This window comes from Neofelis nebulosa, chromosome 1, assembly GCF_028018385.1.
Source record: "Neofelis nebulosa isolate mNeoNeb1 chromosome 1, mNeoNeb1.pri, whole genome shotgun sequence".
Taxonomy (NCBI): domain Eukaryota; kingdom Metazoa; phylum Chordata; class Mammalia; order Carnivora; family Felidae; genus Neofelis; species Neofelis nebulosa.
In genome coordinates this window covers 26,247,492-26,262,941 of record NC_080782.1, presented here as the reverse complement: position 1 = coordinate 26,262,941, position 15,450 = coordinate 26,247,492, and the positions used below count along the sequence as shown (strand labels likewise).

At 37.2% G+C, this 15,450-nt stretch overlaps 1 protein-coding gene and 1 pseudogene across 4 annotated transcripts in view; one reads left to right on the top strand and one right to left on the bottom strand.

Annotated features, from left to right (window-relative positions):
• Window positions 1-15,450, top strand: part of ZFR (zinc finger RNA binding protein) — an 86,946-nt gene that overhangs the window by 55,397 nt on the left and 16,099 nt on the right. For 3 of the 4 annotated variants that reach the window (XM_058716715.1, XM_058716737.1, XM_058716706.1), the window contains 2 exons: window positions 1,144-1,241; window positions 2,103-2,198. In XM_058716715.1, the coding sequence (XP_058572698.1) occupies window positions 1,144-1,241; window positions 2,103-2,198 (194 nt within the window). Of the gene's footprint in view, window positions 1-1,143; window positions 1,242-2,102; window positions 2,199-15,450 lie in introns of those variants that run through there. The other variant, XM_058716725.1, reaches the window with a different exon arrangement.
• Window positions 7,138-7,492, bottom strand: LOC131504443 (small ribosomal subunit protein eS25-like; annotated as a pseudogene).

Sequence of the window (15,450 nt, the reverse complement as noted above, 5' to 3'; positions counted from 1 at the left end):
CAGAGCCCGACGCGGGGCTCAAACCCATGAACCCCAAGATCATGACCTGAGCCGAAGTCAGACGCTCAACCAACTGAGCCACCCACGTGCCCCTAAATTATATCTTAAGTACTGCATACATCTGATGCACTTAGCCAGAAGACTGTTAAATTCAAGAGACTACTTTCCTGGTATATGATTATACTGTATTTAGAAAATATTTATACTATTAAAATTACCCAAGAGCTATGAATTAGATTGACTTAGTTGCTATTTTGGCTAGTTTGATTAGCAGATATGCTGTTATTTTTATACACACTTTACAGATATGTATAGATGGATACATAGCTGGCCCTCCAGCTATCATGAATATAAAATTACCTTCTTGTCTCTAGTTTTCTCCTCAAGTTTTTAGATAGCTCATTTATGTTTTAATACAATAATCTAATTTAAACCAGTTATTATCATTTTAGACCATACATATTGTTTATCATCAAAGCATTCTGCTTACTTTACTGCATCTCTTCCTTTCTGTACATATTCTGTTTAATTATGCTGGTTCCTATCGCCCTTTTCCACTTTACCCATTGTTCCTCTACATTTATTCTTTGGAATATTTTATGGTAACCTTTTAAAAGAGCATTTCATATTCCCTTGAAGCTAAAATTTTCCTTGCAGGAGAGAAAGTATTGATCTCTTAGAAATGCTTATCTTTGACTCTTCATTTTTCTCTGATTATTACTATATTGATAAATCCATCTTTATTATTAGTTCTTTGCTATATGAGCCCCAGAATGACATGACCATTTAGAATATTGAACAAACTTCATAGTTTATCATACACTCTTCATTTATTAAGGTGGATTTTTGTGTTCCCTCTTGTCTTGTCTTCGTGCTGGTGCGCTGTGTCCAGTAATCCTCCCTTTTTATTTTGGTGGGTAGGGTTTATATTTGGGGAAATTATTTATTATAAGAGTTTAAATTCTCCTTTTGATCTTCACATTGGATTACGTAAATTTGTTGAAAATAATTCTCTGGGTACATTAATGTGCCGGTAAACTCTCAAATGGCTCATGTGACGCTGATGCTACTATAAGGAAGTGTCTTGCTCACCTGGTCAAACACCCATTCCTCACTGCATTTTGCCAATTCAATCCATTTTAGATGTAACCTCGGGTATGGTGAAAGACCCACCGGACGTCTTGGACAGGCAAAAATGCCTTGACGCTCTGGCTGCTCTACGCCACGCTAAGTGGTTCCAGGTTCGGAACATCATTTTACTTTTTTCTTGTAGCCTTATGAGAGAGTAGTTCAGTACAACATGTTTAACTGTGCTTAAACATTTCAAAAGATTGCCCAAGCAATACTATTTAAATTAAATCTCAGAAAATATGTTAACATAGAAAGCTGGGTATGAAGATCTGCATATTGCAGTTACTATTAATTTGACAATAACCTTAGGTTTTGGGGGTGTTTTGTAGTTTGGGTTTTTTTATTTTAATTTTTAGTAGCTATATTTAAAGTTTACTTGTTTAGGAACATCACATGTTTGTGTATATATATTATATTCCATAAGGCTGCAGATTAACTTTTGCTTTAAATAATGGAACATGTGTTTAAAGCTTTGTGTATAGTTTTAAGATTTTTCCCCCTCTTTCTCTAAGTTAATAAGTGTAGGGAGTGAAAGGTGAGGAAGAAACTGTTTGGTTTAGTGACTTTGCAGTCATGCAAAGGCACAGAAGGGAAACCAAACAGATTTCCTTAACCTTTCAGTCCCTAGACAAACTTTTTAGCTCTTTACTTTTTCTTTTATTTCTAATGTAGGCAGATTTTTTTTAAGTTTACTGTTTTAAATGACACAGGTCAAGGTTCACAGGGGATCAAGAAATATTATTCTTGTATAATCTGTTTACTTTGACCTAAAATACCAGCTCTTAAATACTAACCCTGGCATAAAATACTGCTGTAAATGGCAGCTCATTGAATCCAATTTTAAGTGTGATTATTTTTGTTTTATTTTTACCTGAGCTTCCATTGAACAGTGGTATTTTAACTTTTTTTCATCAAGGGATATTTTCAATATTTCTCAGATTAATTCACCTGGTTTTTGTGTTGCTCTTAAGGCTAGAGCTAATGGTCTGCAGTCCTGTGTGATTATCATACGTATTCTCCGGGACCTCTGTCAGCGAGTTCCAACTTGGTCTGATTTTCCAAGCTGGGTGAGTACTATGTAACTTCATGGTGTGAAAAACAAACATTTAGGAAATATTTCTGCAGTTTTTATAATCTTTTATATTTAGTCATCAACTTTATGTTCACTTGCTAAATATTTCTTTCCTTCTCTAGTGAGAAATCCTAGGGGTCATAGAATATCTAATTTTCTGAGATTTTACTATTTGAAGAATTGGACTTGATGTTTCTTTTTGTATCGCCCCCCCCCCCCCACCTTTTGCCCTTCTCACAATGTTTATTTTTTAAAATAACAGCAATTATTAATTGGCTTTTACTTACATAAAGGTACAAAGTTTAAAAATAAGGTATTTATCTCCCTATGCCGTGTTCTGTTGACAGTTGTTTTAAAATAATGTGCAAAAATTTAAAATTTTAAGAATTCAGAAATCTAGGCTTTTCAAAAATGTGTAGAGTTAGGAAATTCAAATAATGCAGAAAGGCACCAAAAAGTGAAAGTCTAACACTTTGTTGTGGGTTCTTCCAGGAAGAAAAATGCATGCGTATGCATCATATATATTCCTGTTTTTATATATGTAGTACTAGTATCCCTTTGATGTTGGAGCTTTTTTGGTTCCTCAGTAGTAAGAATTCAGATAGAGAGGGGTTCATCCAAAAATATGACTGGACCTATTGATTCCAGAGTTGGTTAGTGAGAATTAAATAGCCAGGTTACTTTACTTCTTCTTCTTTTTTTTTTTTTAATTTTTTTTAATTTTTTTAATGTTTATTTATTTTTGAGAGAGGGAGAGAGACAGAGTGTGAGTGGAGGAGAAGCAGAGAGAGAGAGAGAGAGGGAGACAACAGAATCTGAAATAGGCTCCAGGCTCCAAGCTGTCAGCACAGAGCCCGATGTGGGCTCACAAACTGCCAGATCATGACCTGAGCCAAAGTAGGATGCCCAATCAACTGAGCCACCCAGGCGCCCGAACCTTTTTTTTTTTTTTTTTTAAGATTTTTTTTAAAGTTTATTTATTTATTTTGAGAGAGAGAGAGAGAGAGAGAGAGAGAGTGCATGCGCATGTGGGGGGAGGGGCAGAGAGGGAGAGGGGGAATCCTAAGCAGGGTCCGCACCAACAGTGCAGAGCCCAACGTGGGGCCTGATCCCATGAACCGTGAAATCATGACCTGAGCCAAGATCAAGAGTCAGATGTTCAACTGACCCAGGTGCCCCTGGGTTACTTTACTTCTGTAATTTTTTAAATAAACACGGGTGTTTATGCTATTTACATTATTCGGATTTTTCTTAACAAAATGCATCTTGAAACTCTTTGAGAAGGTCACAGTCAAATCTACCTTATTCTCTGCATTGACTACACGGTATTCCCTTTGTATGGATATGCCAAATTTTATTTAACCTGCATGCATTTGATAGACATTTTGGTTGTTTGCAGTGTTTTCCCATTAAATCTTCATTATAATGCTATCAAGCTTTTGTTGAGTACTATGTTCATGTGATAAATTGTTAGGGCTAGAATTCCAAGGTCAAAGAACATGTGCTAATCATTTATCAGAAAGTTGGATCATTGAAAACATCCAAAAACTGTTGGATTGATCATTTCCTTCACACCCTCACTAACTCTGGGATATCATCACATTTCTTAACAATATAATAAATACAAAATGGTGTCTCATTTTTTATTTACGTTTTTTAGGGTCAGCTTCAGCTCACCTGGTTACTTCGCATGTGGTTATTTACATTTCTTTAAGTGAGTTGAGTGATTGCTGGCACTTGTAATTATTTTTTTCTTAATTTGCGGTTCCATTGTTACTCAACATTTTCTAAATAATTTATATCAACTCTTTTTTATAAGAAAATAGCCCTTATCTGTAACAAAAATTATTTTTTCCAGTTATCTATTTTTTAACTATATGATCATTTTTGCTGTATCAGAGTTTTTAAATTTTTGTAAATTCTAATCCATTGATCTTTTATGACTTCTGGGTTTTGTTTATTCTATTTATAAAATCCTCTTCTATTTTAGGTTATATATTATAGGGCACCTAGGTAACTCAGTTAAGCGTCAGACTCTTGATTTTATCTTAGGTCATGATCTCACAGTTCTCAAAGTCAAGCCCAAGGTCGAGATCAAGCCCAAGGTCGGGCTACACGCTGACAGGGTGGAGCCTGCTTGAGATTCTCTTTCTTTCTCGCTCTCTGCCTCTCCCCCCCCCATCAAAATAAATAAACTTTAATTATTTTTTTTTAACGTTTATTTTTGAGAGCTAGAGCATGTGCAGGGCAGGGGCAAAGAGAGGGAAACACAGAAACCTAAGCAAACTACAAGATCATGACCTGAACCGAAGTCGGATGCTCAACCGACTGAGCCACCCAGGCTCCCCTCGAAATAAATAAACTTAAAAAAAAGTTCACACATGCTTTTCTCTGAAGCCTCCCACCGTCCTCCCCACAATCAAATTATATTTTGGGGCACCTGGTGGCTCAGTCAGTTGAGCATCCAGCTCGATTTCAGCTCAGGTCTGTTCTCACGGTTCATGGGTTTGAGCCCCCATCGGGCTCCCATTGGCAGGTGTAGAACCTGCTTGGGATTCTCTCTGTCCCTCCCCCACTCATGCTTGCTCTCTCAAATAAACTTTTAAAAAATTATGTTTTCCACAAGTGTGTATTACATATTTTTTTAATATATAACAAAAGCTTTGAGAAAGCTATATATCAACTTAAAATTAAAGCACTTATCTCTGAGGAGTAAGAGAAAGGGATGATTATAATAGAGATCTGTAATGTTTAATTTTACCAGGACAAAATATACATATATGACTTAACACAATTAAAAATAATTTTAAATAAATAATCATTTAAAATCATAAGTGGATTTAGCTAAATGTTTTTTCAGACCAATTGCCAATTATTCCAGTACGATTTAACAATTTAACAGTGAAATCTGTTATCCCAACCCCCAGTTTGAAATACCACCATTATTCATAAACCAGTGGTTCTCATGCAGGGGCAGTTTTGCCCTCCAGGAGACATTTTTCTTTATCAGTAGTACTGAGGTTGAGAAACCCTGTCCTAAACCAGAGTTCCTTTTTTTGTGGGTCCATTTTGGCAGTCTTTTATCACTCAGTCTGACTGTTTTGTTTTCTTCTTTAAAAAAAATTTTTTTTTTAATGTTTATTTATTTTTGAGACAGAGACAGAGCATGAACGGGGGAGGGGCAGAGAGAGAGGGAGACACAGAATCAGAAGCAGGCTCCAGGCTCTGAGCCATCAGCCCAGAGCCCGACGTGGGGCTCGAACTCACGGACCGCGAGATCGTGACCTGAGCTGAAGTCGGACGCTTAACTGACTGAGCCACCCAGGCGCCCCTGTTTTGTTTTCTTCTATAGTACTAACTCTTAACTATTAAAGCTTCAGAGTATGTTTAAAAAAAATTTTTTTTTAATGTTTACCTGTTTATGAGAGAGAACATGAGCAGGAAAGGGGGGTGCAGAGGATCCAAAGCAGGCTCTGTGCTGACAGCGGTGATCCCTATAGGCTCTAACCCACAAACCATGAGATCATAACCTGAGCTGAAATCAGACACTCAAGGGACTGAGCACCCAGGCTATTCTCTGCCCCCATTTTATTTCTGCCCCTCATTGTAAACATCGTCTTGCACAGAAGAATTTCTCTGGCTTTTCTTATATGCTTGTTTTTCCAAATGAACTTTACTACACTTTGTTCAGTTTCTCCAAAGTTCTCATGATGTTTTTTAGGTAGTACTTCACTGAATTAATAAATTAGTTTGGGGAATATCACTTTTATAATACTGACTCTTCTTGGCCAAGAGTATGTGATATCCTGCTTGCTGAAGTTAATTTTACATACCTGCTCAGATTTGAATAGGTTGTATGCATGTTAAATTTTGGTTTGGGTTGTTTGTTTGTACCTACATATTTAATCTTTTAGGGTTTTTTTTCCTCCCCCCTTCACATTTTATTTTCCGGTTGTGTATATAAAAGCTATTAACTTTCAGTATTAATTTTGCAACCTGCCACTTGACTACATTCCTTTATTTGTAATATTTTTTTTCATATGATATTCTTGGGTTTTCTAATCTTAGAAACATAACTATAAATGATATTTTGCCTTCTGTCTCTTTTCTAATTTAATTGATACTTGTAGAATAAATAGGGAATATAATAATACTTTACATGCATGCTATGTTCATACATGCATTGAAAATGCTTCTGGGAAAAAGGAAAAAAGTGCTTCTAGGTGTGAAATGTACTAATTAACATGATGATTAGCCTTTTATTGTAGAGCATGCAACTATTGATCTTGGGGTTATAAGTTCAAGCCCCACATTGGGCATGGAACTTAGATGAAAAAAAAAAAGTAGAGAGGGGCACCTGGGTGGCTCAGTAGGTTAAGCGTCTGACTCTTGATCTCAGTTCTGGGTTGTTAGTTCAGGCCTCACATTGGGCTCCCCACTGGGCATGAAGCCTACTTAAAAACAAAAAGTAAAAAATAAAAAGAAGCAGGAATGGAAATTGAGCTTTACCAGATAATTTTTCAGGGTTTATTGACCTAAATGTATAGTTTTTTTCCTTTCAGTCTGTTCAATATTGTATATAATACAAATAAATTATCTCATATTGAGCTAGCTTTGTGTTCCAGGGGTGATTCTCATATATATGAGAATATTAATGAACTATTAAATTCTGTTTGCTGACGGTCTGTTTAGGATTTTTTTTGGTGATAAAATTGTTTTCTAGTTTTATTTTTATCCTTGTTTTCAGATTTAGAATAAATAATGCACTAATGGTATAAAAACAATCTGGAACCTTTTATTCTTTCTCTGAACTCTGAATCAGTTTTAATAGGATCAAACTACTACTGTCATTTGATGATACTGTTCTCCAATGTCTCTCTCTTTTTAATTTAATAAATTTTTATTTTCCAAAATGTGCATTTGGTGAGATCTCTTCATGCATGTTCACCAGCAGCTGAGACATCTCCACCCTTGGTGTTTCTGGTGTAAATTACTTGACCTCTGTGCTTTGAAACCAGTTAGTAAGTTCTTTACTAACCAGCTCCTAAAGGGCTTCCCTGGCCAAGAAAACTCAAATCTTCAGTCTGAGACAACAGCTGGAGTTATAACCTTATGGTTGGGAACTTCCTTACAGAGTGTCATATGTTGCTTTGTCAAAACCGGGTTATCTATTGAGCTTGTCCCAAATTTTGCCTTTGGGCCACTTCTTTTTGGGCCCGATTCGTTCATTGAATCTTTGTCTTTTTTGGCCAACTTTCTGCCATCTTTCTTCTTGTCCTTGGGTGACATTGTGAAGCTCAAAGAGCAGCAGCCACCTATTTCCCAGTGTCTTTCAAGAAATGGGGTGGCATTTTCTCAATTTTTTCTGTTGATTAATTAGTCTAATTTTTCTCTCTCCTGAGCTTCATTTTGGCAGCTTCCATTTTCCTAGAAAAATTGACCAATTCAGCTAAATATTCAGATTTTTACATGATAGAATTTTGCTGTCTCGGGGTTTAAGTACTTGCAGCATCTTTATTATTTTGTTTCTTTGTAATTCTCCTTTTGATTGATTACACTAGCCAACAATCGTAGTTAGCATATAAGAACAAAATGAATGAGTGTTTCAGTATTTATATGTGGTCAGAATTCACAAAATTCTTAATATATTTTTTTATTTTTTTTTTCAACTTTTTTTTTTTTTGGGACAGAGAGAGACAGAGCATGAACGGGGGAGGGGCAGAGAGAGAGGGAGACACAGAATCGGAAATAGGCTCCAGGCTCTGAGCCATCAGCCCAGAGCCTGACGCGGGGCTCGAACTCACGGACCGCGAGATCGTGACCTGGCTGAAGTCGGACGCTTAACCGACTGCGCCACCCAGGCGCCCCTATATTTTAATATAAAATTGTATTAAGCATTACCTAACTTCATATTTTTTTTAATGTTTATTATTGTTGAGAGAAAGAGCAGGGGAGGGGTAGAGAGAGAGGGAATCAGGATCCGAAGCAGGCTTCAGGCTGTGAGCTGTCAGCACAGAGCGCAGTGGGGGGCTTGAACTCACAAACCCTGAGATCATGACCTGAGCAGAAGTGGGAAGCTTAACCGACTGAGCTACCTAGGCGCCCCCAAAATGGTTACTTATTTAGTTTGAGACAGAGAGGGAGCAGGGGAGGGGCAAAGAGAAAGGGAAACACAGAATCCGAAGCAGGCTCTAGGCTCTGAGCTGTCAGTGCAGAGCCCAGTGCAAGGCTCGAACTTATGAACTGCGAGATTATGGCCTAAGTTGATGTCGAAATCCCAACCAGGTGAGCCACCCGGGTGCCCCTCAGGTTTTTAGTGTATAAAAATATATGCCCTATACATCATCATTTTGCTTTCTGCTTCCTTTAACTTCATTCAGTCCTCTCCACCCAGGTGCCCTTGAGGCTATTTCACCTGATGGCTGATCTTTGAAATCGTGTACATATAACAAAAGTACACCAATTTTTTGATTGTTTATAACACACCAGAATGTCAGTATTTTGACATTTAAAAATGTCTTAATTAGGCAGTGGTTTACTTTTCATATTATTTTTTCCTGTCCCCAAAGAATCAGCTCCTTGGGTTTATTTGCCAGATCTACCATTTTCCTATTTATTTCTAATTTCATCTCTTTATATTTTTTGGGTGGGGGGTTATTTTATTGTTCTTTTACAAACTTTTTGAGATGGGTACTTGTTTCATTCACTCTCTTTAATTCTAATTCCAGTATAGTTAACATACAGTGTAATATTAGTTTCAGGTGTACAATGGAGTGATTTAACAATTCTGTACATCACCCAGTGCTCATCAAGACAGGTACACTCCTTGGGGCGCCTGGGTGGCTCAGTCGGTTGGGCGGCCGACTTCAGCTCAGGTCATGATCTCACGGTCCGTGAGTTCGAGCCCCACGTCGGGCTCTGTGCTGACAGCTCAGAGCCTGGAGCCTGTTTCGGATTCTGTGTCTCCCTCTCTCTGACCCTCCCCCATTCATGCTCTGTCTCTCTATCTCAAAAATAAAAATAAACATTAAAAAAATTTAAAAAAAAAAAAAAAGGACAGGTACACTCCTTAATCCCTATCACCTATTTCACCCATCCCCCCTCTCTCATTCACTCTTTAATTATGTAGAGGTTTTAACACAGATTTTGGCTATATATGTAATATTTTCTTTTTATTTTCTATGTAATCTGAAATTTGTCTTCACATTGTCTTTAAGCAAAGAGTAGTTTTGAGGGAATTTTTGAATTCGTTGTGATTGAAGGAGGGTTGCTTTTATTTCTGTAAATAAGCTCTAGTTTTTATAGCATTGTAATCTGATAAAGGTATTCTATTTACAGTTTTTGGAATTTAAAGTTTTGCTTTGCAGTCTGATATATACCATTTTTATAATCTATATGGGCACGTTAAAGAGGTGTTCTCAGTAAGATATTGGGGTGCCTGGGTGGCTCAGCCAGTTAAGGGGCCAACTCTTGATTTCGGCTCAGGTCATGATCTCACAGTTCATGAGATTGAGCCCTGCGCCCAGCTCTGTGCTGACAGCATGGAGCCTGCTTGGAATTCTCTTTTCTCTGCCTCTCCCTCTGTTCACCTCTCTCTCTATCCCTCCCTCTCAAAATAAATTAATATTTTTTAAAAAGTTACAGCGGGGCGCCTGGGTGGCTCAGTCTGTTAAGCGGCCGACTTCGGCTCAGATCATGATCTCGCGGTCCGTGAGTTTGAGCCCCGCGTCAGGCTCTGTGCTGATAGCTCAGAGCCTGGAGCCTGTTTCAGATTCTGTGTCTCCCTCTCTCTGGCCCTCCCCTGTTCATGCTCTGTCTCTCTCTGTCTCAGAAAAATAAATAAACGTTAAAAAAAAAAAATTTAAAAAGTTACAGCAAACAACATTCACTCCTTAGTTCAGTTTAATCATCTTTCTGTAAAGTTTCCTTACATATATTTTGTCTACTTTGTTTATCCATGGATTGATGAAAGAATTAAAATCCACTATTTCTATTGTGTTTCTGTTTCCTATAGTTTGTGCTTTACTGTTTTGTTGCAGTAATAATTTTGGACATAAACACTTAATATAGTTTTGTCATTGTGAATATGAACCCTTTCCCATTATAAAGGGCCCCCCGTTTTAACACTTTCTGCCGAGAGTTAATAAGCCTTGTTCATTGATTAATATTGAAACTCTAGTTTTCTTTTCATTGGCATTTGTCTGGTAGGAGTGTATTTCGTGTTTCCTTTGTTTTCTTCTGTGCTTTACCATAATTCTTATTTTTTCCTTTTCTTGTCCTTTTTATGTGTGAATTTTTTTCTTTTTGACTATTAATTGTTGCCCTTCTATTTTATATACTATTCTTATTCATCTATCTCTTTTAACAGTTGTAGATAATATCTGCCAACCTCTCACCTATAAAAGCTGAGAAAATGATCACTTATACATCCTCCCCTTACCCCATCCTTCTTGGGTTTGTTATTTCTTTTGTTCATTCCATTTATTTCTTTAATGTATTTACACCTGTTTCTTGATTAACGTATCTTAATATATACTGATTCCATTTAGAAAACAGGTCAATTTACACAGTTACGCGTTTTAAATTTTAAAAGTGTAAAAATAACTACATTTACCTTCTGTAGCCATATTCTGTATGATTGTTTAATGTTCTATATTTTAATGGTTCAATGCCAACCACTAGGTCTTTTTACTGGGGCTTTGCCTTTTCATTTCCTAATTGACTGCATTTTATCATCAAATAGTTTTTATCAAAAGGTGTGTAAGTTTTAAAAAATTTCTCACATTTGAGAATCTCTGCCAATCGCCATTACTTTAATGAGAAATTCATTGTTAGGTCACAGTTTTTCCTCTCTCCATTTTTAGTTTTGCTCCACTATTTTCCAGCATTGTGTATTGGTAAATTAAATTCAGCCTAATTTTTTTTCCCTGACGTTTTTTTTTTACAGGCTATTGAAAGAATTGTTTCTTTATTCTTCCATATCATTACCTTAACCAAATTATGTCTTGGAATCTATTGTTTAATATCAGCATTTTTTTTTTTTTTTTTTAATCTTTGTGTCCTTTTGTCCTGGAGATTTGGTTTTTCTTTCAGTTAGGGGAGAAATAATCTTCCATTATGTCTAATTTTTTTTTTTTTTAATTTTTTTAAAGTTTATTTCTTTTAAGAGGGAGCAGGCCAGGAAGAGAAGCAGGCTCCTTGCTGTCAGCACAGAGCCTGACCAGGACTCAAACTCTCGAACCCTGAGATTGTGACCTGAGCTGAAATGATGAGTCAGACACTTAACTAACTGAGCCATCCAGGCTCCCCTCTGATTAATAGGATTTTCTATTTTAGGGAAACCAGGTTTCCTTACGTTGGATTGCCTTTGTCTTGCATATCTTTTATCTTCGTAATTATCTTAAGTCTTGTTCTCTTTCCTCTTGTATCCCTATGATTGTCTCTTCGGCAGTACCTTGGTTTTCAGTTATGTTGTATTTTTCTTTACTATTTATAATTCATTTATTCTGTAATAATGTTATTTTATATTTCAGTGTGCTTTATTAGCTCTAATCTTGCTTTTCATCTCAACTTTGAGTTCTTAATTTTATTGGCTTTTTGCTGATCAGGTTCTCTCTTACAACTCAGAATGTTAGCAGAGAGATTCTTTCAGAACAGGTTTTTTTGTTGTTGTTAAGTTTATTTATTTTTGAGAGAAAGAGCAGGCAGGGGCAGAGAGAGAAAAGGAGACAGAATCCCAAGCAGGCCCCACACTGTCAGCACAGAGTTGATGCAGGACTCAAACCCACATAGTGTGAGATCGGACGCTGAACTGACTGAGCCAACCAGGCGCTTCCACAGCGGGTTTAAAAAAAATTTTTTTTAATAGACATTAATTTTTTAGAGTAGTTTTTGTTTTCTTTTTTTTTTTTCAACGTTTTTTATTTATTTTTGGGACAGAGAGAGAGACAGAGCATGAACAGGGGAGGGGCAGAGAGAGAGGGAGACACAGAATCGGAAGCAGGCTCCAGGCTCCGAGCCATCAGCCCAGAGCCCGACGCGGGGCTCGAACTCACGGACCGCGAGATCGTGACCTGGCTGAAGTCGGACGCTTAACCGACTGCGCCACCCAGGCGCCCCTTTAGAGTAGTTTTTGGATCTTCTGCTCTCACATGTTCACTCCCTCCCTGTCAATATTCCTCACCAGAGGGGTACATTAGTTACAAGCAGTGAACCTGTATTGACACATCAACATCACTCAGTTCTGAGAATAGATTTTTCATCTCTGTTTTTCATGGTACATTCCACCCAAATATAGAGATGTCATGTCTAGTTTGTTTTTGTTTTTTCTTCTCCTTGGTTGTCAGTTCGATTACAAAATTGTTTTTGTGCTGAGATATCCAAACAAGAATTGTCTTTGAATCTGTGCCTTTTAAAATCCCTTTCTTTTTCTTCTCCTGTGAGCTCTGCTTTGAGGATCGTTTATTGGAAAGACATACGGATTTGCTGTATCCAGCCTTATTGCAGACATAGGCTGTGCTCTCTACTATATCTTGGTTGAATGTGCTGTGCTATTGTGTGAGGTAGATTCCATTGACACATTTCAGGCTTTAGTGTTCAAACCCAGGGTGGACACCTAGAGCTTTTTCGCCTATGCAGAATCTGCTCTCTTCCCCACCCCTACCCCCACCCCCGCTCCAACCCTATTTACCTTCTCCTTGTAGAAACTACTTCCATTTCCCTGAACCAACAGGGTATTTGGGTATGTGATGCCACTTTGGGAGACTTGAGAGTTTACAGCCATCCTTGGTAATACATTTTTCCTACCCTTACTCCTTTGAAAGATCTTTTTTTTTCTTTTTTATCTACATGTTAGCCAAATGTCTATTTAGGGATAATTAGATGTGGATAATTAGGATTCTTCTTGTTCTTTCCTTCCTCCCTTCTGCAAGAGTCTTCAGGATGGTGAATTCTACTCTTTTCCTTTCTCTGTTAAGATGGAAGGGGAGGTAGAAGGAAAAGGGGTTTTTACATTTAGGAAAATTTCTTCTGGAATTACCTTCAATATGACTTGTAATGCTTCAATATGAATTTTATTGCTAAAATTTTTTGGAGTTTTCTCACTCAACTGCCACCCCCACCCCCATCTTCTGTCTAGAGAACCAAGTTGGGAGCTACATGGAGAGTTGCCCAAGGCCTGCAATTTCTTGGAAAGTTCTCTCACTGACCTTTTCCTCTGTTTTTGGTTGAAGCTGTTACATTTTTGCTTGGGTGGTATGTGTTGTAACATATTCCTTAATCATGTTTTGGGCCAGAGATGGTGAAGTTTGGGTTTGTGCTGTCACCTTAAGCAAAGAGTAACTTTTCTTGATTTCATAAAAGAAATTTGAAATTTTTTATGAACTTTATTATCTTTAGTTTTATTTAGCATTCAGATTATTTGAATAAATCTTTAAGTAACAGTGCCTGCTTTTAGGCTTTCATTTACCACTACAGTGAGTACTGAAATGGTACTTTGCCTTCAGAGTAGTTCTTTTGTCCTAAACCCATGGTGATGAAGTAAAGAAAAGACAGAGCTGTTGTCAGGTTGGCCTGGCATCAGAGTTGCTATGTGGTATCTGAACCTCCTTTAGAATGGTATACCTCTATAATGGTATACTACGGTATAATTTACAAAGGGCATATGATTATTTTTTTAATGTTTATTATATATTATATTTCTGAATAGTATATATGAACTTAAGGAATATTTTACAAAAAGAATAACCTGTCACAACATACATGAACCTCCAAAATACTGTGTTAAGTGAAGGAGGCCTTAGACACAAAAGGTCACATTATGTGATTACATTTGTGTGAAATATCCAGAATAAACAAATACATACAGACAGAATGCAAATTGATGGGCTTCCAGAGACATGGGGGGAAAGAGGAAATGGGAGAAACTACTTAATGGATAAGAAGTTTTACTCTGAAATTATGGCAGTGTTTTGAATTAGAGGTGTTAGTTGCACAACATAGTGAATTATTCACTTTAAAGTACTTGATTTTATATTATGTGACTTTTACCTTACTTTTTAAAAACTTGTATGTATTTATTTTTGAGAGCAAGTGGGTGAGGGGCAGAGAGGGAGAGAGAGAATCCCAAGCAGGCCCTGTGCTGTTGGCACAGAGCCTAACACGAGGCTCAAACTCATGAACCATGAGATTGACTGGAACCAAGATCAAGAGTTAGACGCTTAACTGACGGAATCACCCAGGTGCCCTGAATTTTACCTCACTTCTTTCTTTTATTTTAAAAAAAACATTTTTTTTTAAACGTTTATTCATTTTTGAGAAACAGAGCACACAAACTGGGGTGGGGCAGAGAGAGGGAGACACAGAATATGAAGCAGGTTCCAGGCTCTGAGCTGTCAGCACAGAGCCTGACGAGGGGCTCAAACTCACAAACCATGAGATCATGACCCAAGGCAAAGTCTGATGCTTAACCGACTGAGCTACCCAGGTGCCCCTACCTCACTTTTTAAAAGAATGATCTGCCAAATGTTAAAGGACAGTTCTCAAAGAGGCTGAGGGAACTGCCGTAATTCTTCTGCTTTGTGCTCAAATAGTTGTTGAAATATGTGATTATTTCTTTCTACATATTTTGTTGTGTTTTTTCCCAAGAATATAAGTAATTTAGGTTTTAGTGGTGGTGGCTTGTAGTAAGAGAGTTCCTATCACTTTTTTCTTTTTAAGTAATCTCTGCACCCGACATGGGGTTTGATCAAACTCGCCATCCTAAAATCAAGAGTCACATCCTCTACTGACTGAGCCAGCCAGGTGCCCCCTGCCTGTAACTTTTAGAACCAGTGAAGAGTTTTTAAATGATAGGACACTGACATTCAGGGCAAAGAAATAACATTGTCTTAGCTTGTAAAAGAATCAGCAAGTTACACTTGAAGGGTATTGTCTCATTCACTTTAGTTTAAAAATAATAATGTAGCACTTAGCTACCCCCCAACAAAAACCATCTACTTAAACCATGTACCCCCAATCACCAAAAGCTGTAAAAAAATTATTCTCACAAGACATGACAATTTTTACCAAGAATTGTTGAGTCTGAAATGAGGTGTTACTGCATAAATGTAATACAAAAATACAATATCCTGCAAATGGACGTGGGAATGAAAATCTGTCATGCATGTATCAATATTAACCTGTGTCAACTAGAATATCGAAATGGATTTTGTGTATATAGTTGCTTGTTGTAAATGATATTCATAAAA